At 35.5% G+C, this 26011-nt stretch overlaps 4 protein-coding genes and 1 long non-coding RNA gene across 10 annotated transcripts; 2 read left to right on the top strand and 3 right to left on the bottom strand.

The window, feature by feature from the left end:
• Positions 1–89: 89 nt before the first annotated feature.
• On the bottom strand, positions 90–1457 carry LOC129573519 (la protein homolog). The gene has a single exon (XM_055454066.1). The coding sequence runs from the start codon at positions 1329–1331 to the stop codon at positions 237–239; it is 1095 nt and encodes a 364-aa protein (XP_055310041.1). The 5' UTR covers positions 1332–1457; the 3' UTR covers positions 90–236.
• A 238-nt stretch (positions 1458–1695) lies between these two features.
• On the top strand, positions 1696–9525 carry LOC129573511 (ATP-dependent 6-phosphofructokinase). Of its 3 annotated transcripts, none has more exons than XM_055454045.1 (12): positions 1696–2042; positions 2679–2843; positions 3028–3125; positions 3235–3334; positions 3707–4005; positions 4857–4965; positions 6083–6271; positions 6517–6606; positions 6756–6938; positions 7025–7188; positions 7269–8111; positions 8331–9525. In XM_055454045.1, the coding sequence occupies exons 1-12, from the start codon at positions 2040–2042 to the stop codon at positions 8470–8472; spliced, it is 2385 nt and encodes a 794-aa protein (XP_055310020.1). In that variant the 5' UTR covers positions 1696–2039; the 3' UTR covers positions 8473–9525. The 3 variants fall into 3 exon arrangements, with proteins under 3 accessions (XP_055310020.1, XP_055310023.1, XP_055310022.1); XM_055454048.1 differs by having other exon boundaries at positions 1787–1926; XM_055454047.1 differs by having other exon boundaries at positions 1807–1926; positions 2657–2843.
• LOC129573521 (uncharacterized) lies at positions 9316–12011 on the bottom strand. 2 transcript variants are annotated; one of them, XR_008688597.1, is made up of 3 exons: positions 11409–12011; positions 11103–11314; positions 9316–11010 (listed from the first exon to the last, which is right to left on the bottom strand). It is a non-coding gene; the product is annotated as an uncharacterized LOC129573521 (long non-coding RNA). The 2 variants fall into 2 exon arrangements; XR_008688598.1 differs by having other exon boundaries at positions 11137–11314; positions 11409–11989.
• A 29-nt stretch (positions 12012–12040) lies between these two features.
• LOC129573515 (GPI mannosyltransferase 3-like) lies at positions 12041–14803 on the top strand. 2 transcript variants are annotated; one of them, XM_055454060.1, is made up of 3 exons: positions 12041–12184; positions 12264–12436; positions 12556–14803. In XM_055454060.1, exon 3 carries the CDS (start codon positions 12589–12591, stop codon positions 14167–14169), a length of 1581 nt encoding a protein of 526 aa, XP_055310035.1. In that variant the 5' UTR covers positions 12041–12184; positions 12264–12436; positions 12556–12588; the 3' UTR covers positions 14170–14803. The 2 variants fall into 2 exon arrangements, with proteins under 2 accessions (XP_055310035.1, XP_055310034.1); XM_055454059.1 differs by having other exon boundaries at positions 12041–12436.
• Positions 14795–25862, bottom strand: LOC129573514 (protein spinster). Of its 2 annotated transcripts, none has more exons than XM_055454058.1 (9): positions 24512–25862; positions 20865–21222; positions 20087–20262; positions 19818–19965; positions 19072–19333; positions 15969–16067; positions 15650–15766; positions 15419–15560; positions 14795–15325 (listed from the first exon to the last, which is right to left on the bottom strand). In XM_055454058.1, the coding sequence occupies exons 1-9, from the start codon at positions 24768–24770 to the stop codon at positions 15225–15227; spliced, it is 1662 nt and encodes a 553-aa protein (XP_055310033.1). In that variant the 5' UTR covers positions 24771–25862; the 3' UTR covers positions 14795–15224. The 2 variants fall into 2 exon arrangements, with proteins under 2 accessions (XP_055310033.1, XP_055310032.1); XM_055454057.1 differs by lacking the exon at positions 19072–19333 and adding an exon at positions 17927–18188.
• Between the last annotated feature and the right edge of the window lie 149 nt (positions 25863–26011).

Here is a 26011-nt window from a genome sequence, read left to right as displayed (position 1 = left end):
TCAAAATGCTGATGCAAGCGATGATTCATCAATACAAAAACAAATCCAAAGAAGAAGAAGAAGGAAGAGAGAAAAAAAAACGCTCCGTGTGTCAGTGTCTGAAATTTATAGATTTTATTATTTAAAAAGTGTATGGAATTTGAAAATCGGTTGTACAAATTTTAATTTGTAAACGAATATATGATGCCTTAATGTGTATGAATCAGAACGATGAGCGCACACGGGGTAGGGTGCTCTTAATTATCGGCTTTTCGTTTTCGGCTTCCAAATTTGTTGTTTCTGTTGCCAGCTTTGCGACGCAATTTCATCTTTTCAACACAGTCGGCCAAGTATTTTTCTTCGTCTTCGCCTTCGAGCACGCTGACCGGTGATTCGTTTTCGCCCAATTTCAATTTGCCACCATCCAATTTGGCCAGCAAGTCTTTGGCTCCATTTTCGTTGGACAATCGAACGTATGCACGTTCTTCGCCAGTTTTGAATTCAACAAAAGCAACATCACCTTCTAACGATTCGATTTTCCCTTTGATGACATCGCGTGTGGTGTCCGGTTTGATTTCGGTGATTAATAAAACGGCACCTTTTGCCAGTTCAATTTCTGGCTCAAGTTTGGCATTCTTTTCCTTCTTCTGTTCTTGACGCTCCGTCTTTTTGCCGGCATAATAATCGGATTGCCATTTTGTGATTAAATCCGTATCCTTGTGTTTAATGTCTTGTGTTAGGAATGCGGCACATTGGTCACGTGTACTGAATGTTACAAACACGCTACCCTTTGATTTGTACGTTTTCGTTGGTTTGTCCAAGTATTTGCGGATGACAACGTGCGACACTTTTGGATAGTCTTTGAAAAATTCAATGAAATCCGGCATTTCCAATTCCTTTGGGAAGCCTTTGACATATGCGGTGCGTGACTGAATTTCTTTGCGTGTTTCTTCATTCTTTTCGGGCAACGGCCGTTCTGGGTGACGACGAATGCTTTGACGGTCTTCGCTGATTTCCAATAAACCAGAATCGGATTTATCCAGAGCATCGACGATTACTTTGACGTCAGTGCTCAACGATGCCAAACGCTTGAATGTAGTCAATGTTGTGATCGGTACCCATCCTTCGTTCTTTGCTGTTTCGGCTTGTAAAAATTTGTCACGGAACAGATTTGCATCACCAAAATAGTATTCAACCTGGTCAATGATGTCCTGTTCAAGCTTTTCCGTTTTTACTGCTGTCGACTCTTCGGCTGGTTCAGCAACCTTAACTTCTTCCTCTTCTGCGTCCAATTTTGCCTTCTTTGCCTCCGGCTCTTCAACAACATTGTCAATCGGTTTTACTTCTGCCATTTTTTCAGCGCGTTTTTTCACGATAAATGTTAAAATTTTAAATTTACGATGTGAAGACCACGTGTAGTATGAGCACAACTAAAACGTTTTGATATCATCGCATTTGACACATTCAAATTGGCATGAAGTACAATGCGGAACGAATGACAGATTGAAATACCGATACACACCAAAGCTCTGCGCGCCATTCAAACCGTTTTAAATTTTCGTTTGGGATTTATGCACGGCTATAAGAAAAATTTCAACAGTTTTTTTAATTCCATATGAACCGAAGCGATGTGAATGTAAAATAATTTTTGTTTTTAACTTTATTTCGATTTTCACCGTGTGCATTTGGTACATTTGTGTATATTTTCGGAGGTAGCGATGGGTTTTGGTGAGCACACCAACAGATGGCACAGACGACATTTATCCAATGTTTGTGTACATAAGGTCACCTTGAAATGTCAAAAATATGTCACCTTGTTACCTCATTTTTGCGTAATTGAAGATCAGTTGATTCGCTCGTTTGGTGTATCAAGTTTGGTCTCTCAATCATACTGTGCACTCTCCGGGTCCATAACACACTAAGAAAACTATTTATTGACTGCTGCAAGTAAGACGTATATCGGCTTTGTCAGTCGCTTTTCTAAAATAAAACATACATTTTGGAATATAACTATTGAATTTTAAAATAAGTGCTGTGTGAATACTGATAATTTCGTTCAAATGGTAAGCCTATCGCTGAATAACAAAAAAAAAACTGTTACGTGCCAGTGTATATGTATATGTGCTTTTCATTCTTTTTATAACAAAGATGTTTTAAATAAAGTTCGTTTTTTTATTCTTTTTCCTTTACATTTTTTTCTTTTCTTCTCTCTTCTATTGTTTTTGTGTTCGTTTTCCTCACTGTGCCTTTGCTTTTCATTTCAAAATAATCACACACAACTATTTTTTTTTCTCGTTAAAATCTCTATAAAATCTCTTCGTTTGAAATTATCACTAATTGTTTTGATTGATTATACGACAAAAACAAACACAAACACTTTATGCATGCAGTTCTTTTTGACTTGATTTTCATTTTTTTTTTTTTTTTGCTTTTTAATTTGACACAAGTCTTAATCTGTATTTAATTTTGCGATTGAATTGGTTTGTTGATATATATTTTTATTATCGTTATATAACGATAAAAAAAAGACCGAATTGATACGCACAAAATTTATTTCAAAATGCTTCTGTGCACATTATACATTTTACAATTTGTTTTCACTCTATTCTGATTGGCGTGAAATGATTTTTTTATGAGTTTTGAAAAAGAAAAATTACGTGTATTATTTTGATTTGAGTCCCCCTGAATTATTAAATTAGACTTTTGAGAAGAAACCGATGGCTGAATTAAGAAATCACCGCTTCATTGCCCGCGGGTCACACAAGGGCAAGGGGCTGGCTGTGCTAACAAGTGGCGGTGATTCGCAGGGTATGAATGCAGCCGTACGTGCATGTGTGCGTATGGGCATTTATCTCGGTTGCAAGGTACGCACATTGAATTCGATATCTATCGAAAATTGATGAAATTTTTTTGTTGTTCATTGTTGTTGGAGTGTACGTGAGCGTGCGCTTGTCCGCCAACTCCGTACCACTCACAATTTCACCATAGTGATGCAAGTTTTATCACATACACACTTCGTATCGTCCGTTCATTACTTTCACCATTTAGGTATACTTCATACGCGAAGGCTACCAAGGTATGGTTGATGGCGGTGAAAACATCGAAGAAGCCAATTGGGCATCAGTATCAAGCATCATTCATCGAGGGTAATAAAAATCAAGACGAAGCAGAAAAAAAAAATACAAACAAATCATGTATTCTCTCAGTGTGATTAATTCTCGCTATTTATCATCGGTATACTTTTATCTTGAATAGTGGCACTGTCATCGGTTCTGCTCGATGTGCTGCATTCCGTACACGTGAAGGTCGCTTGCAAGCCGCAAACAATCTCATCAAACATGGCATCACAAATTTGGTAACGTCATTTACTTAGTTTACTTGAAAATGATGAAATTCCAATTGCACACATTTCTCAATCCGTTGCGTACCCTTTTGTACACATGACATGCGAATGGAATTTTAATTAATGTCTCAATTTTTTTTTGGAGTTTAGACTTTGTTTTTATAAGCTATTCTTATTTCTATTCCTCCGAACATTTTTATGTTTGGCTAATTTTTTTTTTATCGAGTGCAAATAATTTCAAATTGGAAGTAATTGATAGCGATGACGAGTAGATAAATGACCATATCACTAATTTAGTTATATTCCTAATTGAGTTTAATATTTTGTGCATTTTTTTTGTTGTCTTCTGTTTTTGTGTATTGAATGATTAAAAAACGCGTATAGGTTGTCATTGGTGGTGATGGTTCATTGACCGGTGCAAATTTGTTCCGTCAAGAATGGAGCAGTTTGTTGGACGAACTGTTGAAAGACAAGAAAATTGACGAAGAACAACGCAAAAAATATGGTGTTTTACATATTGCTGGCATGGTTGGTTCAATTGATAATGACTTTTGTGGCACAGACATGACCATCGGCACAGATTCGGCATTGCATCGTATCATCGAAGCCATTGATGCCATCGTCAGCACAGCATACTCACATCAAAGAACATTCATTATGGAAGTCATGGGACGGCATTGTGGGTGAGTGTCTAATTTCCTTATCCTTTGCTAAATGTTTGATCAATTGGAAGAAGAAAAAAAATTAACGTGGATGCAAACACTTTGGCAATTGTTTTTGCACGCGCAAAAAATGACTCAGCATATTACGATGCACGCATACGCAAACTTTTTCGATGTATTGTCAAAGTGTTTGCGCTTCAGCGCCAACGTTTTGCCAGCGTATCGTTTCGCATACTGCGTAGTGTAGCTTAAGCATCTCGCGGCCTGTATCTAAATATAAATTTTCGAAGAGAATGAGAAAGAATGAAACATTAGAGAAAAACGAAAAATAAAATACCAATTAAACCAAAATATCGTAGATATTTGGCAGTGGTTAGTGGTGTAATATCAGAAGCCGACTACATATTCATCCCTGAATCTCCACCGCCGACCGATTGGCCGACAAGACTCTGCAATAAATTGATTCAGGCAAGCTCAATCAATGTGCATTTTTTGAGATCGACTTTGCTGTTTTGTTGTTGTAATCCAATCCGCGCCCCTCTTCTGTGTATCACTCACTAATGCTATCGAGCCTCATTGTCCGAAGCATCACATACATTTGTCATTCGATTGTTTCTTTTTTAAATCGTATGCCAGTACTCCTCCGTATTACAACACCTCCAATCAAATTCAATTCAACTCAATTCCAATTTTTGTACTGAACTCAAATCGACCACAGGATACACACAATATACAAACCTAGATACAAACTAAATCAATATGATACAAAGCATATTTACGCAGCTTCAATTCACAAACGACACACACACACACACACTCACAATACATACACATTTAACAGTTTTGTTTCGTAAATAACCCACCAATTACAGTTACTTGGCCGTTGTAGCGGGATTGTGTGGTGAAGCCGATTATATATTTATCCCAGAGGATCCACCAACTGCCGATTGGCCGCAACGTTTATGTAAACAATTATCACAGGCAAGAATAATTTCAATTTCATTTTCTAATTACAAAATTCGTGTTTTTTTTTCTGTTTGGTTTCGTTGTCTTGATTTAATATTATTGACGTTTATCTTCTAATCTGGATATCAATGAAATCTTCTGTTATTTCTACACAATTAAATGGCGCATATATTATGTTTCGATTCTTCTGCTATGATTCACTAGAAAACAAGTGCATGACTTTAATTTAATTTAATTTAATGAGTACACACTTTTTTTGGTTCGTACTTTGATGTACAATTAACGTAATTGTGACGATGAATTATTTAGATAATCTGTTCAATTTTCGATGTTTTTCTTCTGTTCACAAAGGTCAAAATTTGCAAACAGCTTTGCTCATTTCTTCGACAATTGAAATTGATTGAAGATAATGTATCAATGTTTTTTTTTTGAAAGATACAGTCACACACGCACACGCACACGCACACGCACACGCACACGCACACGCACACGCACACGCACACGTCAATTCTCTTTTTTTGCTCAATTAAATTCATTTTAATCAATAAATCATAATATTGCCGCTTTTTTTTTACTCAAACACCCCCGAAATCAAAGTTCCGAACCTTTCACATTTTTATTAATCAAGCATCAATTTCGATTCAATCGATTCATTGCTTTTGAACAATCATTTTCGAAAGTGTTCGCATCAATATGCTAATTATTTTAAATCAATTTGATCCTTTGCCCCTTTCGTTTCTTCTTTTGTTTACTTGCAAAAGGTTTTTTTTATTAACTTTTGCGAGCGTTTAAAATAAAATGTCATCAAATTAGTTATTGGCAATTATCGATGTGCCAAAAGATATTTTTGGCTTACATTATTCGAATATTCCTTTGTCTGGGACAGAAAAAGAAGACATCGAAAGATATAAACGATTGAGAATTCGATATTTTCAACTAAATGTGCTTGTTGAAAAATGTCTTTTGTTTTCTTTGGATAAATCGATTTTGATTTCATTTTAGATAAATTTCTTTTTTGTTCATTGAACAATCATCAACATGTTATCTATTCGAAATGAATTAATGCAAAATTATATAATACTAATTAATTATAAGAGCTGAATAATTAAATGGAACATTTGTCGGTAATTAGGAACGAAATGCTGGTCAGCGTTTGAATATTATCATCGTTGCTGAAGGTGCCATTGATCGTGATGGAAATCCCATTACCGCTGAACTGGTCCGTCAAACCGTCGTATCCCAATTGAATCAAGACACTCGTATCACTGTATTGGGTCACGTACAACGTGGAGGCAATCCAAGCGCTTTTGATCGTGTTTTGGTACGTTGTTAATTTTATAAATACATTTGGCATACAAATTAATTGGTTTCAATATCAATTCCATTCGTGCTACGAATTAATTCGATTCATACTCTGATATCGATTTCAATTTGGGTTAATTGAAATTATTGAACATTTGAATAGCGATTATTTAGTGCAATGAAATGGAATTATGAAGAAATTTTGAGTAAAAATTTTTTTCGATTGGTACTTTATTTTGAAATTATTCATTTTATTTCAATTAGGGATGCCGTATGGGAGCTGAAGCCGTTATGGCTTTAATGGAAGCTGATGAATCCGAAGTTCCATGTGTCGTGTCATTGGATGGTAATCAAGTATGTGTCGACATTGATCTTATACAAATTCCAAATGCTAATTAGATTGTTACTGTAACTTGGATAAACTGTTGGATAAATACCAACTGCTAACCTGTAACGAATCAATTTTACTCATATAATTTCATTGTGATTTTTTTTTACGATAGGCTATTCGTGTGCCATTGATGGAATGTGTTGAACGTACACAAGCCGTTGCAAAGGCTATGGCTGAGAAACAATTTGAATTGGCCGTTGAATTGCGTGGACGTTCATTCGCTCGTAATTTGGAAACATACAAAATGTTGACTCGCTTAAAGCCACCAAAGGAAACACAGGATGGAAAACCAGCCGTAAGAGATATTCATTTCAAAGTTGGATCTTTCTGAACTCTTAAAATATCGAAATCGTCATTGATTTTTGGCTAATTGTCGTTTAGGATGGATATCGTTTGGCTGTTATGCACATTGGAGCACCGGCTTGCGGTATGAACGCAGCTGTTCGTTCATTTGTGCGTAATTGTATCTATCGTGGTGATTCTGTCTTCGGTATCCACGACGGTATTGAAGGATTGATGGCTGGAAATATCAAACAGATGCATTGGTAATATTATCGCTCCATCCAAAACTCTTATCGCCTCATCGAATGAATGTTCCATTATTAACATTTCCAAATCGTTTCAGGTCTGATGTGACTGGTTGGGTTGGTCAAGGTGGTGCTTTCCTTGGCACCAAACGTACCCTTCCCGAAGGAAAATTCGATAAAATTGCAGCTAAATTGAAAGAATTCAAAATTCACGGTCTATTGATTATCGGTGGTTTCGAGGCGTACCATGCTTGTGGCCAATTGGCCGATCAACGTGAAAAATTCAAGGAATTCTGTATCCCAATGGTTGTCATCCCATCGACTATTTCGAACAATGTTCCTGGAACGGAATTCTCACTTGGTTGCGACACCGGTTTGAATGAAATCACCGAAATTTGCGATCGCATCCGTCAATCGGCCCAAGGTACAAAGCGACGTGTATTTGTCATTGAAACCATGGGCGGTTACTGCGGCTACTTGGCTACATTGGCTGGTTTGGCTGGTGGTGCCGATGCTGCATACATTTTTGAAGAGAAATTTTCGATAAAGGATTTGCAACAGGATGTACAACACATGGCATCGAAAATGAGCGAGGGCGTTCAACGTGGATTGATTTTGCGTAATGAAAAGGCATGCGAAAGCTACAACACGGAATTCATTCATCGTTTGTACACAGAAGAAGGCAGAGGATTATTCTCGTCCAGAATGAACGTATTGGGACACATGCAACAAGGCGGTTCACCAACACCATTCGATCGTAATATGGGCACCAAAATGGCCGCTAAATGCGTCGAATGGATGGTCGAACAATTGAAAGCATGCACCGGCGATGATGGCACAATCAATGCCGATGGACCAGAAAGCGCTTGCTTGCTCGGCCTCGTTCGTCGTCAATACCGCTTTACACCAGTCAAAGAACTTATTCCTGAAACGAATTTCCAGTGAGTATCTGCCGAATGTTTACTTTTATCCGAATTTTTTTATATTTGGACAATGCTCAATGAAGATACGAAACAAAAACGGAGATTTTTCTTCTCCAATCAATGAAATATCAAACATAATGATACACGCAACCACTGGGCTTGTGTTTGGAAATGCAATTTTTTTCTCGGATTGAACCCGGCAAAGTTTTTTTAATTCCAAATTGTTCTCAATTTCAGGCAACGTATCCCAAAACATCAATGGTGGTTGAAATTGCGTCCACTTCTGCGTATTTTGGCCAAACACGATTCAACGTACGAAGAGGAAGGAATGTACATCACAGTTGAAGAGGAGTGTGCCAGTGAAGCCAACATTATTTAAAGAAGGAAACCAAATCGACAATTCAGTTTTCAAGAAGACTATCTCTTGCGAACAAATATTTAAACAAAATTCAACACACTAATCAAACAAACCCATTAATTATTGTAAAGAGGACAAATGAATGATGATTTAAAGCCAAAAAAAAAAACGAAATTTTTTCGAAAACTACTCTGATAACATCTCAAACACATCTCACTGAATATTACAACTGCCAGGGAGAGAAAGAGAAAAATAATAGTCGGCATGACAATACGTTTTTATCGATTGTTTATTGGTGTCGTTGAAAAACGATGCGTTCGCAATATGTACGTTTGCGTGGGTGTATCGAAGCAGATGAATATTTTGTGAGTGAAAATGCTTTTTCATATATTTATTGATGCACAATTTAAAAACAAACAAATATTTCATCTCATGTTTTCAACACATTGAACAATGAATACCTTGCAAATACTTCGATTGGGGTGTTGCACCGCTGCCGACGCCACCACCACCATCGCTACCGTCGAATCTGCTCTAAACAGTTAAATCAACACAAACAGTCTAAAAAGAATTGTTTTTTTTTTTTAATTTATATATTCCTTTTTTCGTCCACATCAACGAGTATTTTAAGAGATATAACGAGAGCCGACAGAATCAATGCGGGTGTTTAATTGTGTTGTGTGTAGAACAAAATTTATTTTTCTATTCCCTCAATTGCAAGAGAAAAAAAAGAAAAGAAAAAAGAGTCAAGAATTTATTTTTTTTTTGTTTTTGTTTAATTTATTGTTTTTAATTTCTAAGTAAACCAATTTATTTATATGAAACGAGGCTATGCCTTTTGTTGCAGAGAATATTGTGACGAACTTTGGTGACGAACGATTTATTTTATTGAAAATTTGAACAAACAACAACAGAGAAGGACATTTTCAAGGAAAAGTAAAAGTAAAAAAAAATGTGCACATGTCCTACTTGCACTTTATTTAGAGAGTCATGATTTTATGAATTTATCCAAATATTGTATTATATGTTGTTAAACTAAATGAAAAGTATAATAAATATTTCATCATTAGTAAATGGATTGGTTTTTGTTTTGTTCTAATCTCTTTCGTGTTTTTTTTTTCGGTGAAATTTATCAACCAAAAAAATTGTTATTTGAACGATGGTAAGCGTCAACCAAATGATTAAGCCAATTAGTTACTTTGAAAAATTTTGCACGTGTTAACTCTCAACCGGGCAAGTGGGTCCGTTGTGGTCCAAGAAGGTAGTTTTTCAATAAATATTATATATAAAAACTATATTCTTGTGCGGAAAAGGTGCTGCATTGTATTCTTCGATTCTTTCCACGTATTACAACAAACAAAAAATTGAACATCGATCATTAGATGACGCTCCGTGGAGCTAAATCGATTTGCTGGATACCATGGTTTTATGGCTGTAAAATTGGGAATACATAATATATCATCCAAAGTAGTATTATTCCAAAAACTAGAAAGATGAATCATTCCAACGCGCAATATACCGATAAAATTGGATGAACCTTAGAAAAGTTACAGAGACATGTTATTCATTTGAATTTTCGTCAAATGTCAAAAACCGCAAAAAATAGCCATTTCTCCATCAGAATTGGTAATATTTTCTGTGTAAAAAGCAATGTATCATAAAAAGTAGTATATAGTGGGGAAGTAGAAAGATGCATCTTTCAAACGTGCCATGCTTTAACAAAATTAGTTCAGCATCAGTGGAGCTATGGTGTATACTCAAAATTCAGCTCTTAATATGTCAAATTGTATGTACTACTTGAAAACCACAAAATTTGGAAAAAAAAAACAGAGTATTATATCTCTGTTGGTTTTCATTCAATTTTATCGGCATATGGCACGTTTACAGCCATTAAACTATGGGTCCACTTTGGTCCGACTTGCCCGTCTGCGGGTTAATTGCTATCATTTTTCACTATCAAATTTTCGATTCAAATGGTTTTATTTATCAACATTTTTTCGCTCATAAAAAGTCATGTTCATTTTTAACTTTCAACCCGTACATGCTCTGGACCGACTCTACTCGTACATCTGGGCAATGAGTGTTCAAAGAGCTTTTTCAATGGAACTGGCAGTTTTACCTTAAATTTTTCTCTTAATATGGAGGGCAATATGAATTTGGTACTGTGGATGCGTTACAATAACTCATCACATACTCATCAGCAGCTGATATCAGCAGCTGTCGTTAGTTAGTGCTGCTGACATCAGCTCATAACACGCTCTGGTTATTTTATGAGATGAACGATTTTGATTTTGTTTTTGTTGCTTTGCTTTGCTTGTGCTTTTCTTAATGTGGGTATTCTAACATTTGGGATAGGATGATTTGATTGATCCAGTGGATTTATGGTGTAAATTTTGTGTTCAGTTGGACAACGGCTTCTTTCCGGACGAATTCGCACATCTCAATTTTTCGGATCTTCTGAACTATCTCTGTTTTTTCGATCAACGTTTTTGGGTCATACAAAGCCAACCAACATTCTTTCCAACATGCGACACATAACAAATCAGTGGTTGAAACATCCTGAAAGTGATGAATTAAAATAAAAAAGCATTTGCATTTGTCAGTCAACACGAAAACGACTATAGACAGAAATCTTTTTTTTTAAGACGTACGATGTCATTTGTTTGCTTTATAAATTAAATCAACCGAGCTGGAACTATGTTTTAGAACTATGATCGCCTGGCCGAATGATGTTACGGCACAAAGAACACAATCTGTAATTTTTTGGCGGCAGTAGTTCACTTTTGAAGACCAGTATTCGTCCTCTCAATGATGATAATGTATTCCAACAGGAAAAACATAACAATTCATCAGCTGGAACATTCTGAAATAAAGTGAAAAAATTCAAGTGAACAAACATTTGCATTTGTCAATATACACACGAAATCAACATATGCCAAATTTATTTAATTACATACAATGTTACCAATTTGCTATATTAATGCAATGTAGTCATCTGGAATGAATCAAAACTATAGCCTGCCGAAGGCTGAGCGCGACAAATGAAACAAATCATATTATAAGTTTTCTTTGAAGTTTGATATTATTTCTCTTTCTATCTGGCTTTCCTCACGTGCCTTTTGGGGATATTGTCACTGCACTTTTTATTTTCGTGTTTTGTTGTTGCGCGTGTTTGGTTAAAGCTTTTTATTTTGCTCTTTTATGACTGCTGGAAAAAAAAAAATTTCACACAGCCAGTTAAGCAGCAGAGTAGTGAATAAAACACATCAAAAGATCACAAGTGCTTTAAAGCACATCAAACATTACACTGGCAATATGAATGCGTTGGTACTTTTTCTAGCTCGAGAATGGATTATTGCAGGTACATCCAAACCCTTCTATCTCTCTCTCTCTCGTTCGCTCTTTTTCATTCTGTCATTTTCTCTCTCAGTCACTCTGTCACGTTTTTGGCTCTTTTGTGTCAGCTGGATTTGTGAGATAAAACTCAAAAAGTGTTGCGGTATCATCGATTTTGAACTATTGAGAAAGAACATGAACATATAAAACGTCATCAATCTGTCAGTTGTGCGCTTCAGTGAGTGCGCCCTCTGACACATTCAGTGCATTTAATTTGAATCATAATGCACATTTTTGTTCGTTTGGAATTTTTCCATATAAATGCAATTAAAAATTAACAATTTTAAATTCGAAATGAATAGAACGTTTTCAATTTTGTTATTTTAATACAAAAAATGTAAAAGAAAATTACAGTTAAAAGAAAAAAAAAAAAGAAAATCAGTTTTCAGTTGCATATCTTTGCTCTCATTTGACAGATCTCTATTTATCAAAAACCAAAGTGTGCGGGAGCCCACTTACAAGCCGAAATTACGTCACATCAGTGTATGCGTGTGTATACAAATTATTGTTTTTTCAACGGCAAAACGTCATAGAACCGAGAAGTAAACACACGATTACCGGCATTGAATATCGCATCAAATTTTGTTGTGTAAGAAAAAAATCGACGCAAACATTCATGCATTTTATTCTCAATTTTTTTCCCCAATGATTATGGTTATCATCAAAAATGTGTTCGCTGCTAATTTTGTGCCTGTGTTTTCGTTTCAGAGATAAGAGCGAAAGTGGCAGCAGCCATTGGCAATGGTGCAATACGGTGTGTTTGCGGCATTTTTGGTGATTCGAATATTGTCTGTGTTTGTGGTGAAAACATGGTATGTGCCAGATGAGTATTGGCAAAGTTTAGAAGTGGGCCATAAATTAACCTTTGGATATGGTCACTTGACATGGGAATGGTCAAAGGGTATACGGAGTTACGTACATCCGTTGAGCATAGCCGCATTGTATCGGGCACTCGCTTGGTTGGGTCTAGATCAAGTGGAAAATTTGGTGTTGGCACCGCGCATTTTACAAGCACTACTATCCGCATTCAGCGACTACTGTTTCTATCGATGGGGCGAATGCAGCAAATGGTCCGTATTTTTGATAGTAACATCGTGGTTTTGGTTTTACACGGCCACCCGAACGCTACTCAATACGGTCGAAACATGTTTAACAACGATCGCACTGAGCCTCTATCCACGCCAATATGAGCCGGATTCGCATAAATTCCTATGGATCGTTGCCCTGGTGTGCTTTATACGGCCAACGGCCGCCATTTTATGGTTTCCGTTGTGCATCATTCATATGCGAAAGTCCATTCATTCCGTTGCCGAGCTATTGATCAAGCGGTATTTGCTGATTGCGTTAGTTGTTGGCGCAATTGCTTTCGGATTGGATTCGTATGCATATGACCGTTTCATTGTGACACCGTTTGAATTTTTCAAACTCAACGTACTCGAGGAAGTAGGCAGTTTCTATGGAACACAACCATGGCATTGGTACTTTATTGTCGGTTTGCCAACTATTCTTGGACTAGTTACATTACCGTTCTTCTTCGCTGTTGTTCAAACACTGCAAAACCGAGAAGTCTACCCGGATCGATTCAATCTATTAATCGCCACACTTTTCACACTCATCGTATACGGTGCGCTTCCACACAAAGAGTTTCGTTTCATTTTGCCGTTGCTGCCGATTTGCTTGCACATTACCGCTGATTCGATGAAGAACTGGAGCCGCGATGCATCACGTATTACCATTTGGATTGTTGCTCTGCTCTTGCTCATTTCCAATGCAATTCCAGCCGTCTATTTGAGCTGGGTACATCAACGCGGCACCATCGATGTTATGCTTCCGATTGAGCGCATTGCACGCGAATTTCGCGATACGGATGGAAATCAGGCGAAATTCTTGTTTTTAATGCCATGCCATTCAACACCGATGTACAGTCACGTTCATCAAAATGTTTCACTACGATTTTTAACATGCGAACCCAATTTGAATGGTGAAAAAAATTACATCGATGAAGCTGATCAATTCTATACCAATCCAGCCGTTTGGCTTCGATCTCACGTACCTGTTCATCCAAAATCAGCAATGCCTACGCATATCATCCTCTTTGATAAATTACAACCGAAAATTGGTGACTTTCTCAAAAATTACAAACTTATCGAAAATATCAGCCATGCGGAATACACCGATAATCGTGTCGGAAACCATGTTCTACTTTACGAACGTATCGCTGATGTACCACCACAGAAGAAACCTAAAGAAAAACCTAACCAATTCAACCCACCGAAAAAATTGGACACTTCAACACCGTCAACACACCGCGATGAATTTTAAACTTGAATAGTTTCATTAGAATTTAAAAATGAATTAGTGCAAATTAAATGAAAAAGCACACATAAAATGTGTTGTCAATTAGTGACTTTATTTATCAATTTTCAATTTCATTATTCCGCTAAGCACTGTCTGAATCACTTTCATTTTTGCAGGAAAAATGAATCCATATTGATTTATTAAAAAAAAAACGGATCTTTCCTTTCCATACAGTTGGGGTACACAATTTGATATGATTTATTTTAGTATTGAGCATTTAAAGCATTTTCAAACTATATTTCCAAATCATAGGCATCTTTCGACTTCTACAACATTTTGCAATTTCGCATTTCAATTCAAAAATTGATAAAAACTAGGTTAAGATTCAGAAAATTGTTGAAAACAGAAAAACAAATGCGTCAATCGCTTCACATAAAACCAATTGTATTTTTCAAGCGCACGTGTTTTAAAATTCTCTTAGAAATAATGAATAAAATTCGGATTTAAATAAATTTAATCACATTCGAATAAAAATTCAAAATCAAATAATATTTTTAATTTTTTTTTTTATTACTTACCTTTTCGAAAGAAAAAAAAACCTGTAATTTTTCTTTGAAAGAATTTTCCTTTGCAAATAAAAACCATAAAATTTACTTCACATTGTTCAGTTTTATTTCAGCCATTTGCATAGTTTTTTTTCTCTTACGAATAACCAAAAGCTATAAATACAATTTAAATTTCTTTTTAATTTAAAAAAAAAAGGTAATAGTAGTTGATTCATGAGAAATGAATGAAAATGGAAACTACGAACAAAAATATTCTGCATGCCAAAAAAGAATGAAAATAATGTAGTGAAAATCATGACTTTGCTTAAACACATTTCATGCTCTGGTTTCGAGAAGCGGCACACAATTATTGCGAAATGATTACTTAAATGAGGCTTGTTTTGAAAGAATTTTTCTTTTACTTGTTGCTAGTTCTTGTCTTTGTTTTCGTTCATTTTGTTTTCGTTCATTTATAATTATAATTAAAAACTCAGGTTTTCTCCTTCTGCTCTACAAAACCATTGCCTAATCTCTTTAATCACTGAAATTTTCGATCGCTGGGTTATAACGACATTCGCCATTGGGTTGGTCATGTGATGTTGGCTGAGTAGAGGTCCCTTCGTGAATTTGACTACCTGTAAAATGTACAAAATGAAAAACGGTATTTAACGCCATTAGTAAAACCAAACCAAACATTTTATCGCATGAAAAATGGTGCTGCTAATTACCGGAAATCGCCTCCTCAACTTTCTTCTTATCACCTAATATGTACATCGAAGATATCAGGAAAAATACACCACCAAGTATTTCTATAAAACAGGTAACAAACAATGCATATTGCAACGACCGGAACTCCACTAAATCTTTGTTCTGAAAGTGGATAGAAAACGATTTGTGTGATTAAGCGTTTTTTCTTCCATTTGGATCTAACGATTAAGATCAAATCGAGTATCACTTACCTCTGGTTGCGGAGCTGTGTGTGCCAACGCGTGAGCATCAGTCAAGTTTCCTTGATGGTAAAGACCACTGGACACATCAGCTCCATTTCGCAACGCTCTCTTTAACGTTTCGGAAATCTATAAAGGGGAAAAACAATTATTATTCGAATTTGTTAAACGAAAAATTAGATGATTTATTCGGTTAATGACAAAAAAACAGAGTTTTTTTTTTTTAGTTTCGGAATTTGATTGTAATGAAAAGTGCCGAAAATTATTGGAAAAGAAAAATTTTATTCTCAAAATCTCGCAAAAGCAATGAAAACGATGAATGTTCACTTACCACACCAATAAGATATGGGCTACCCGCGTCACCGAAGGCATGTGATATGAGGATTTGGAAGGCTTCTGCTGTTGATCGCCGGTTTGGCAACACAACATACTGAAAATAAATAGAATGTTAGAACAGCAATGTCATGCGATCTCGAGTATTAGGCCAATTGATTTGCTCTCTACATCATCATACGGCAATTTGACAATTCGTTTTTATTTTTGTCTCGTATTTCGAGAACAATTAAGAATTTTATCGATTCAATCTCTTAAACCAGGAAGTTGACTGATCAGATTTTACAATTAACAGAAATGATTAGAAAAGAAAAACAGAAAAAAAAAATAGTACAATGAACGAATTGAACGGACGTTGTTATACATGCTACTACGCAATGGAGATTAGTGGACAAATTCCGACTAGTAATTAGCAGATGTTAATTAATATAATGACAAGTATGGTGCGCTATAATTGTCCGTTTTGTTGTATTCAGTCCATAATTATTTGTGTGCATCAATTATTTCGAACCATTGCAATACCAACACCACAGTTTGTGTTTAAATCATTCACGGTGTAATTATCAGTTTTTTTGAATCACTTCATCGCATTTTCTACTAAATTGAAATACTAGTACAAATTGCTCAAAACAACATCTCACCCGCCTGGTCATTTACAAACAATAAATCTGCGCATTTTTACGGTTAAAATCGAAGGCAGGAAAAGGTGTGTGCGTTAAATTTGCAATTTGCAATTCACAATTGCCTCACTTACAACTGTCAAAATGTCGAATTATCAACTCATTCGATGCAATGAATTGCAAATTTTCAATTACCGACAGATAAGTATAGTATTTGTTTTAATTCTCAAATGGCATGCAAGGAATGATATATCCAAACAACCTTTGATCTGCTTAGAAAAAATATTGACGCATGGGATGAGAATTAGTTTTTTCTTGAATACATTCATTATTCTTTGCATTAACATTTGGATTGTTCCAGGTCTTTTGACAATTATAAGAAGGACAGTACGATGAATAAATAAATTTGTTTGAAAAAAATGTTGAAATTAAATGAGAAAAGTGTGTGTTTTTTTACAACCAGCCAGTTTTGAGCCAATTAAAAGTTATTTTATTCGTGCCATTGTTGTGTGATTAATGGAACTAAAAGAGTTATTTGATTGATTACATTTAACCCACACATTAATTCCCCATTCAAAAATGATGTTTGTTTGTTTAGTACCAACTACAATTTTTTTTTTTTGTTTGTTAATTTTAGAAAAATGTGAGGTATAAAGGAGGCTACCAAAATCTGATTCAATTTGTTGGAAATGGTTAGTAATGATAGTAGTATTGATAGAAATGATGGATTGTTAGCTACATTCACAAGAGACGATTTTTTGTGTGTGTTTTGAAAAATTTTAAAAGATCCATTAGTGTATTTGCCCAAATCCGAAGAAGATTGTTCAGCAGAAAAGAAGAGACCAAAATATGGTAAAAAAAATATGCCAAACCAAACGCATTGTTTTCTCTTTTTTGGTTTAAAAAATTGCGGTTGATTTGTTTTGACATTCCGAACTAGTTTAACATTCACTTGTGTGCGCTCTCGAGCCATAACAACAAAAGATGAAAGTTAAGTGTGAGAAACACAGAATTTTCGGTAATTTTGTTTTCTTCGTAAAACATTGGAACCATCCACCAATAAAAATGAACGAATAGCGAATACTAGCGTAATTTTTAGTTACGATTTCGTTTCGTTTCGTTTATAAATATACATGTATATGGAGCTTTTGTTTACTTTGATAAGATGAAGGCGTTCTAATTTGGAACACGAAAAATGTAAATTTTACACAAAATAATTACGAGAAAAAAAAAACAAAACAAAGAATTGTTGAGGAAGAGCGAGAGAGCGAGCGAGAGAGAGAGAGAGAGAGAGAGAGCAAAAACCAATTCTAAATTAAAAGGAACACAATCTTACCAATAAAATATCAGCGACGATTGCCCAATTTAAGTTCAGTGCAATCTCACCGATGAACACTAATACATAGGCAATCGGCTCGTTTTGGGTAATCATTATCATACCACCGGCTAACAGCGGTGCGCTTATAAATAGACCGCAAGCGCAAACGATCGGATCATTTCGGCTCGAGTTTTTTTTTAGCTTTTGCGTTAAATAAGTACCTAACGGGACTCCAATAATGCCAGAAATCATTGTTATCGCGCCGAACCGAAGGGACACACTGCAAAATGGAACGTATGATAATAACAATTGATGTAATGGATTAATGTGTATTGTTTGTTTGTTTGTTTTTTTGTCAGCAGGTATTAAAAAAGCAATTCTTTGTTTTAAGATGAACGAATTTGAGAGCTAAAGCAATACAATGCATGTATATATTTAGTCAAGGGCGTTTCGCGTGCTACAAAACGTGAAACCGGAAAAAAAATCGCCTATGATATATCATATAGAACACATTGCTATTTTTTCTCGCTACACGTATTGCACGATAAATTGTGTGCGGTAGTGAAGCTGCAGCACATGTTTCTTTTTTCTTTACAATAGAAAGTTGATTATATTCTTCATTCTGTTCTCCTCACACGCAGAGAGACAGATGCGCACGCTTGTCAGATCGAATGATTGAAGCAATGAGAATAGAAATAACACATACACACAATTTGCTTATGAAACGGAATTTTTCGATACAAAAAAAAAAAATAATCCCTTGCGCTGAAATCCTGTCGAAATGCAATGGTACATTATACAGATGCAACTTGGTGAAAAGAGAATATATGAAAGTACGTCTATTTTGTTTTGAAAATAAGGTGGTTTTTAAAGGTGAATGCGAATGTTAGAAAGTGATAATAATATAAACTTTGAATGAAGAAAGCCTTACTTAGTAGCTACTTTCGTCTAGATGAGAGAGAGAGAGAGAGAGAGAGAAAAAAAATAACCTAATTAGAAATTAATCAGTCCGCGAATCGTTTTTTTTTCATCTTCTCGCGGCACATCTCTACGTTTTCGAATGAATGACGTCATTTTTTCTTTGGTCTTTTTCTATGCGATTGTCAAATTTGCCGCATTTCGATTCACTTTCACTCGGCTCAACACACATGGTTTGTGCTTACCAACAGTATATCAGCAACAATGGACCAACATAAGTTGAGCGCTACTTCTGCTAAGAAAATGACGAAAAAACACCAACCGTTGCTGTAGCGAGCTATTAACAGGGCTACATAGACCAATGGTCCTGATATGAATAATCCCCAAGCGCATATTAGTGGATCGCTACTGTGATTGATCTTGCGAAATTGCTGGGCCAAATATGAACCGAACGGAACGCCAATCAGCCCTGACAACATTGCCACTATTCCAAATTTGTACGATACACTAAATACGTCAAATGCAAAATTTGTAGTTTTTGGTTGTTTTGATTTTTTTTTTAAAGTATTTAACCTATCGAATTTAATGAAAGAGAGGGAGAGGGAGAGGGAGATAGAGAAGAAAATCGACAGTCAATCATTTTTCTCATATGGATGTTGTTTGTTGTTGCTCATTTCCCTGTGTTCTGAAGCGTGAACATATACGTATTGAGTATGAGTGTGTGCACTGTGCAGAATAGATATTGGAATCTATTTTGTGACAATATTTATGCAAAAAATGTACAGCTGAATATCGCATCTTGGGAATTGGTGATAATAATGACTATAAGCGGTTTCGGTTTAAATGGATTTTTTTTTGTTTGTTTGTTTGTTTCGCATTGAGTGTCAATTTGGGATGTAAAATTCTTTGCATGAAAGCTGTCAATATGGATGTGTCATCTAAAGAAAGAATTTCATTTGTTTGCATATAAATTCATACGATAGAAACTTACTCGTCCAATTTCATGTCCTCATTTCCATATTGCAATTTCAGGCCTTTCAACATGAAGTTAGGACCCCACCAAGCTAAGGCACCTGTTACAAATGCAACGCACGTGAAACCCAGTGTAGACAACATAAACGATCGATTCTTTGATAGATCTGTGTGGACAAGGAAAAAAAAAGAAGAGAATGTTGAAATGACCTTCATCGAAAAGTGTCTAAAACCAATTATTTGGCCATCATGAGTGTGTGTGTGTGTGTGTGTGTGTGCCTTCTTTACCTTTCAAGTCTTCTTTGTAGGATGTGCTTCCTGTATGGCTGCCTTCATGTTGGCCACGTTCGGGCTCCTTAGTGAAATAAATTAAAACTACGGCGATTATACCTAAAATTGGTGTGACACGCAAAGCCCATCTCCAGCTACCCATTAAAGCAGCGGTCTTTGAACCAATAATATACCTATTGTTTGTACACAACAAATTGTGTGTGACAAAAAAAAGAGAAGTGAAATCAGAATGAAAACAAATTTTATTTTATGAAAACAGAGCTATAAACAGCGGCTACAATAATTCTTATCTTAATTACAGAAGCGATTCTACGATTTAGCGCGAATGTATGTTATATGTGTTGTGGCATTTTGCCAGACATTAAATAAGTCATTTAAATTACAATCCAAACATTGAGTTCAATAAGTTTATCACATGCTTTATATATTGTACGGATGGCAAACAGAAAAAAGGTGAAAAATCCACGTATTGTGTGTGTACACTGTACATTTTATGCCAGTCTCTCGCGATGTTTGTAAATATGGAATTCTATTTAATTGATAGCATTTCATTCCTTTCGAAAATATGGCTATTATTCTCTGTCTGTCAACGTAATGTAATAATCGATACTTCGAGGTGAAGGGAGAAAACAATGTGTTACATGAAACAGTTCAATATGTTTCTTACGTTTCAATATGTTTGTCATTGAGGTATTGCATTTCCAGTTGGACCGTAGAGAATCGTATTTCTTAGGCAATAATCATATCGATCGAAAAAGAATGTCAATCAACTTACCCACAGCCAGAGCCAACCGGTATGGCAAAATAGAAAAGTGCTAGCATTTTTGAGCGGATGTCATTGATGAACAAATCGGAAATGATAGTGGGAGCAATTGTACTGTAGGAAGCCTCACCAATTCCGACCAATGCACGGAATATCGTGAATGTTGTGTATGATCCCATATATGATCCAATCAATGTGGTCGCACTCCACAGTGCAACACCCGCGATCATATTCCATCGTCGTGAATATCGATCGCCTAAATATCCAAACGCCGGCGCAAATATCATGTATGATAGGACGAATGTGGTTTGTAAAAGACCCGATTGCTCGTCATTCATTTTATACTCATCCTGTATGTCCGTCAGAACACCTGGAAAAAATTAATAAATACAATTTTAATGACATATGAAGAAGATTAAACACATTTATAATTAGTTGTCCGTTTTGACGACGATAAGCGGCAATTCAATTAAAGTGTAGATAACATATATTACTAATTACTCTATTTTGACGTAGCCAATGGCCTAAGTGATAAATAATGAGTGTGATTCGGATTTATATTTATGTTTACATCGAAATCGGTAGCATTATCATTGATACGATCGCGACTTTGGTCAAGCATAGCATTTTTCTCTCAACAACAGTCAATAATACGTAGGAAATTTTTTGTTCTCTTGCCATGATTATCAGATATATTTTTCCGCAAGTAGTTGACGTCACTAGACTCAAGTTGAAATACGTGGTTCCTAAATTTGGACGAATCGAGTAATAGTGTTATCATCAATGGAAACTGTGCAACTGGTCATTTTCATCCAAATTATAGTCGCACACATGATTCAGCACATCAATTTATAGACTTGGCGATGAGGTAAGCAAGTGGATGAATAATCGTGCGAAATATGGCAACCAAAAAATTCATCACATTTAGTAACAATCAACATAAAAATCTACCATAAGCGATAACAATTTGACGAGGTGGCAAATTGGCCTCTCTTCTTCAAACACATACCATACTCGCTACGTTTGATGCAACGTTTATAACGTACATACAAAACAAAGGATCATCTTAAAATAGCACGCACATACGAAATATGCGTCCTCTATAGCATACGAAAGCGAGAAAGAGATAGAGAGAATGTGTACGATCACTGCTTAAATATCGTACGATGATAATTTAAGTAAATGATTAAGCGAAAGTGAAGTAGTAATGACATGAAATGTTTGTTTATTTACATACACCGTCATTTTGAATACATTATGCTGTTGTATTTGATTTCCATCCGTTTCTCTTTCAAATAACTTGGCGTTTTTTACTTTTATTTATTACACACAAGTGCTAAATGCTTTGTTGCCCTAAAACGGAAATGTGTCTATTGAAAATTTGTTGTTGTTTTTGTTTTCTGAAGAAATGAAACGTGTTCGTTTAATTTTATCAACAAATTTCATAAGTAAACCTTGACGACTCGTGTAAATTTTTCGACAATATTTGTTTATCACCGGCCGTCTGAAAACTGTCGATTACAATCGTAGATTGCCAATGAAATGCATTTGAGTGGCATAAAACGAGTCTGATAATTTTTACCCGTTTTGGAATATTTGATTATTCTGTTCTCCATCTCTCTTTTTTTTACTCGACTTGCTTAATAAAATTCAATTATTTCGTTGCATCTGATCGTTACTTGCTATGATTTATCTCCAATTGGCATCCACACTATCTTGACCTCTGTCGCCAATTTTCATTCGATGAATAATGGCATGCATATGAATAGATTTTTTTTCTACTCTTTCTTTGCACGTTTTTCGCTTAGCTCGTGCGCATTTTTTTTCTTCTCAATCTCTCTCAAATCAATGTTAAAAAGTTGCTAAGCAAAAAATTTTGCCGGTTGGCCTATCTTTCGATAGAGCGTTCAATGCTTTCTTTTTGATGATTTGATTTTTGCGTTGAACAATCAATTGGACACCGATTCAAATATATTTGATTTAATTGATATCAATAAAATCATGTTGCAAAAGGTTAATAATTATTAAACGGTTATTAAATTATATTTAGATGTTGGTCGGTGATGAGGGTGCAAAGAAATGTGTGACGTTAAACGGATAAATGTTCTTTGAAAAGAAAACGGAGACAGACATTCTAGGTAGATAGAGATAGACTTTTTGGACAGACAGAGGCAGACTCTCTGGAAAGACAGACTCTCGGGAAAGACTGCGATGTAGTGCGAAATTGATCTTTTTATATATTTTTTAATTTATCAAGAAAAAAAACTGTTCGATTTAGAACTTGGATCTCGTGAAATGCATTGAGAAAATTATATTTGCTGCCATAGGTGAACACAGTGAATGATTGAATCGAATTCAATAGCAACCGAATACTCGCGCCACATACATGACATATGCAACGCAATCAACGCGCTACTTATTTTTATATTTCAACTGACTGAAAAGTAATTCACATGTCGTGAAAATCGTGTATTACACTATTGGGCCCGTATCTTGTGTCATCTTATTGCCGCTTTACATTCCTGTCTTGTGCATTTACATTTATCTTCTGCATACGCACAATTCATCTAAACGCAATTTCGTAATGGCTAATTATATAATAATTGACCATCTCTCTCTCTCTCTATCTCTCTTTCTCTGAACGTAAGAAAAATATTCAAGAAAAAAAAACCGTCCGATTTTCATTCTGAAACAACGGGATTGACGTTGAATTACCAGAAAAATGAGTGACTAGTTTGAACGTAGAGCTCATTGAAATAAAACACAGGGTAAAAGCAAATCACTGATAATTTAGCTCAATTGTAGAGTAAAAAAAACGAGTAGCCATTTAAATTTGAACTTTTTTTTTGTACACAACACAATTTGGAGGTATTTCTCTCACATTTCGACTGAACGAAGAAAATTAAGACCAAATTATAATATTGCATCCGCTGAAGCATGTTAAATGAGCAAGTTATCTGGATTTCCACTGTTTTTTTTTCTTTTTAATTTAAAATGATAAATTGTCGCCTGATTTCTGAGTAAATAACGTTTGGGGAATTGGGAATAATCGTGCGGTTTCTCCCTCTTCATTCCACTATTTTTATGAAATGATTATATTAGATTCCAATAATAATTGTTTCATATGTGGCTTTAGCCTGCATTCAAAACATTATTTAAGTAAACAAAAACATAAGGGTCTGAATCATCGGAAAAATACAAATCGGATGATTGTGTTCGCTGTTAGATTTATATATATATAGTCGTAAAAGAAACCGTTGTCTATGCAAAGATCTGTCAGTGCACCGATTACACATGTAATAGATTGACTATAGTCATCCGCTGTATACGAAATACGTCGTATGCTCAATGAAACAATCGGTTGCATTTGTAATACTAATCGACGAGAAGAAATTATGAGTTGAGCGTGAACGTCTCGATGTTGTTGAGAGTGAATGAATGGGAGAGAAAGGAAAAGAGTAAGTGAACGAATAAACAAGGGAAAGTAACAAGGAAAATTATAATTATGCCGTGTGCCGGGGCTATAACACTGTGTGCGATTAGTCAAATAATTCAATAAATACGTTTACGACATTCTATGGTGATTGCGTGGTATTTTTTTTCCCCTCCTGTTTGATCCAATAATGAACGAAAAAAAATGAACAATCTATTCGACTTACCGGCTATTGTAAATCGATCCATGTAATTGATAAGATTCACAAAGCATAATACTCCAACGCAAAACCATTCGCTATATGTTATTGAAGACAACCCGTTGTATTGGTGTGAATTCCGTGAATTTGGGCGTTTTGAATCATCACCGTTGACATCGTCACCATCGATTGAGGACATTACACTACCCAATGCATTTATACTTTCCGTGTCCGCATTCATCAACTGTTGCGATGAATTTGTGGACGTAATGTTGCCAATAGCCATGTTTGTAATTTGGTTTTTTTTTTCAACGGTATTAATCGACCAAAGCTAAAACCGTTTGAATGGCCACTTCCTTTTTTAGCTAGTTCTTGTGTGTCGCTAATTTAATTCAGCTTGTATTGGAGTGGTTAACTTGGATTAAAAACGCAAACTAATCGATATATGCGCCAACCGATTCAAATTGTCAAATGTCAAGTAGTGAATCCCAAATATCCATACAAATCAAATGTAAATTTCAAGAGAAGAAAAAACAATACTGCAAATCAGGTGATTTTCCTCCGTTATTTCCGTTTCGTTATATTTTGTCCTTCTTCTTATTTTGACGTCAGTCTTAGTCAAAACACATACTTTACGCTACAGATTGTACAACAATAGACTAGCGCGCCGTGCCCACTATAAATATTTTTGTATAAGTATTTGCACTTATTTACTCATAAACACAATTTGCCCCGCAATAAACACTATATACATACACACTCCGATTGTGCAAAAAAAAATCGCGTGTTTCCGAAATTTGTTGCAAGAGTCAGATGTTTGCTTAATTTTGTTTGTGCATTTGTTGCCGTTTTGATATACATCAAAAATCGACAATGTCATCGATGGCCAATCGCAACTCTTCGATTACAATTTTTTGTTGTTCTTTTTATTTAATATATAGGTGTTAGCTCTCCATTGCAATACACGTGTGCTATACTCGAGGGTGGCGAGACGTTTTTTTTTTTTTTTTGTACTCTTTTCTCTCTTTTCCGAATCGAAAAATTTGTTAACTGGGCCACGGATACAAACCGAACACGAAACACACAGCCACACATACAACTTTTTTTTCACTTATTTTTGGTAGACAAATTTTTTGGAAGAAATTTTACTACACCCATGCCACACAAACACTACACCGAAAATAATTTTAATTTTATTTATTGAAAATTATAAAACGGATTCCGTGTGGATGCGAGATTAAATTGAAACAATTTTTTTTTTTTTTAGAATGTTTTGGTGGCTACATGTCAACATGTATATAATCGGTTGCGTTGTTTATCTCCGTGTTAAGTACGTGTTTATAAGGCTAGGCTTGAATCGTTACTGACATTCGTTTGCATACACATTTTCGCTTATGTAGAATATCGTACGATATTCTGGCGACTCCATGACTCATATCGTGTCATATCTCATATTTTTCAATTGAAAGCCACCAGATGTCGTCTTTGTTCCAAATCACGCCACTCTCATTCGGCTCAAACGAACCA

Source organism: Sitodiplosis mosellana, unplaced genomic scaffold, assembly GCF_009176505.1.
Source record: "Sitodiplosis mosellana isolate CC-2019 unplaced genomic scaffold, AAFC_SMos_1.0 Smas_scaffold_6099, whole genome shotgun sequence".
NCBI classification, from domain to species: domain Eukaryota; kingdom Metazoa; phylum Arthropoda; class Insecta; order Diptera; family Cecidomyiidae; genus Sitodiplosis; species Sitodiplosis mosellana.
This window is presented reverse-complemented; position numbering and strand designations above follow the sequence as displayed.

Coding starts and splice junctions, on each gene's coding strand:
- LOC129573511 (XM_055454045.1), top strand. Junction 3,126..3,234: donor TCAAGCATCATTCATCGAGG/GTAATAAAAATC, acceptor TATCTTGAATAG/TGGCACTGTCATCGGTTCTG. Junction 4,006..4,856: donor GTCATGGGACGGCATTGTGG/GTGAGTGTCTAA, acceptor CACCAATTACAG/TTACTTGGCCGTTGTAGCGG.
- LOC129573515 (XM_055454060.1), top strand. CDS start 12,589: ATGGTGCAATACGGTGTGTTTGCGGCATTTTTGGTGATTCGAATATTG.
- LOC129573519 (XM_055454066.1), bottom strand. CDS start 1,331: ATGGCAGAAGTAAAACCGATTGACAATGTTGTTGAAGAGCCGGAGGCA.
- LOC129573514 (XM_055454058.1), bottom strand. CDS start 24,770: ATGGCTATTGGCAACATTACGTCCACAAATTCATCGCAACAGTTGATG. Junction 20,263..20,864: donor CCGGTTGGCTCTGGCTGTGG/GTAAGTTGATTG, acceptor TACAAACAATAG/GTATATTATTGGTTCAAAGA. Junction 16,068..19,071: donor TTGTTGCTGATATACTGTTG/GTAAGCACAAAC, acceptor ATTTATTTTCAG/TATGTTGTGTTGCCAAACCG.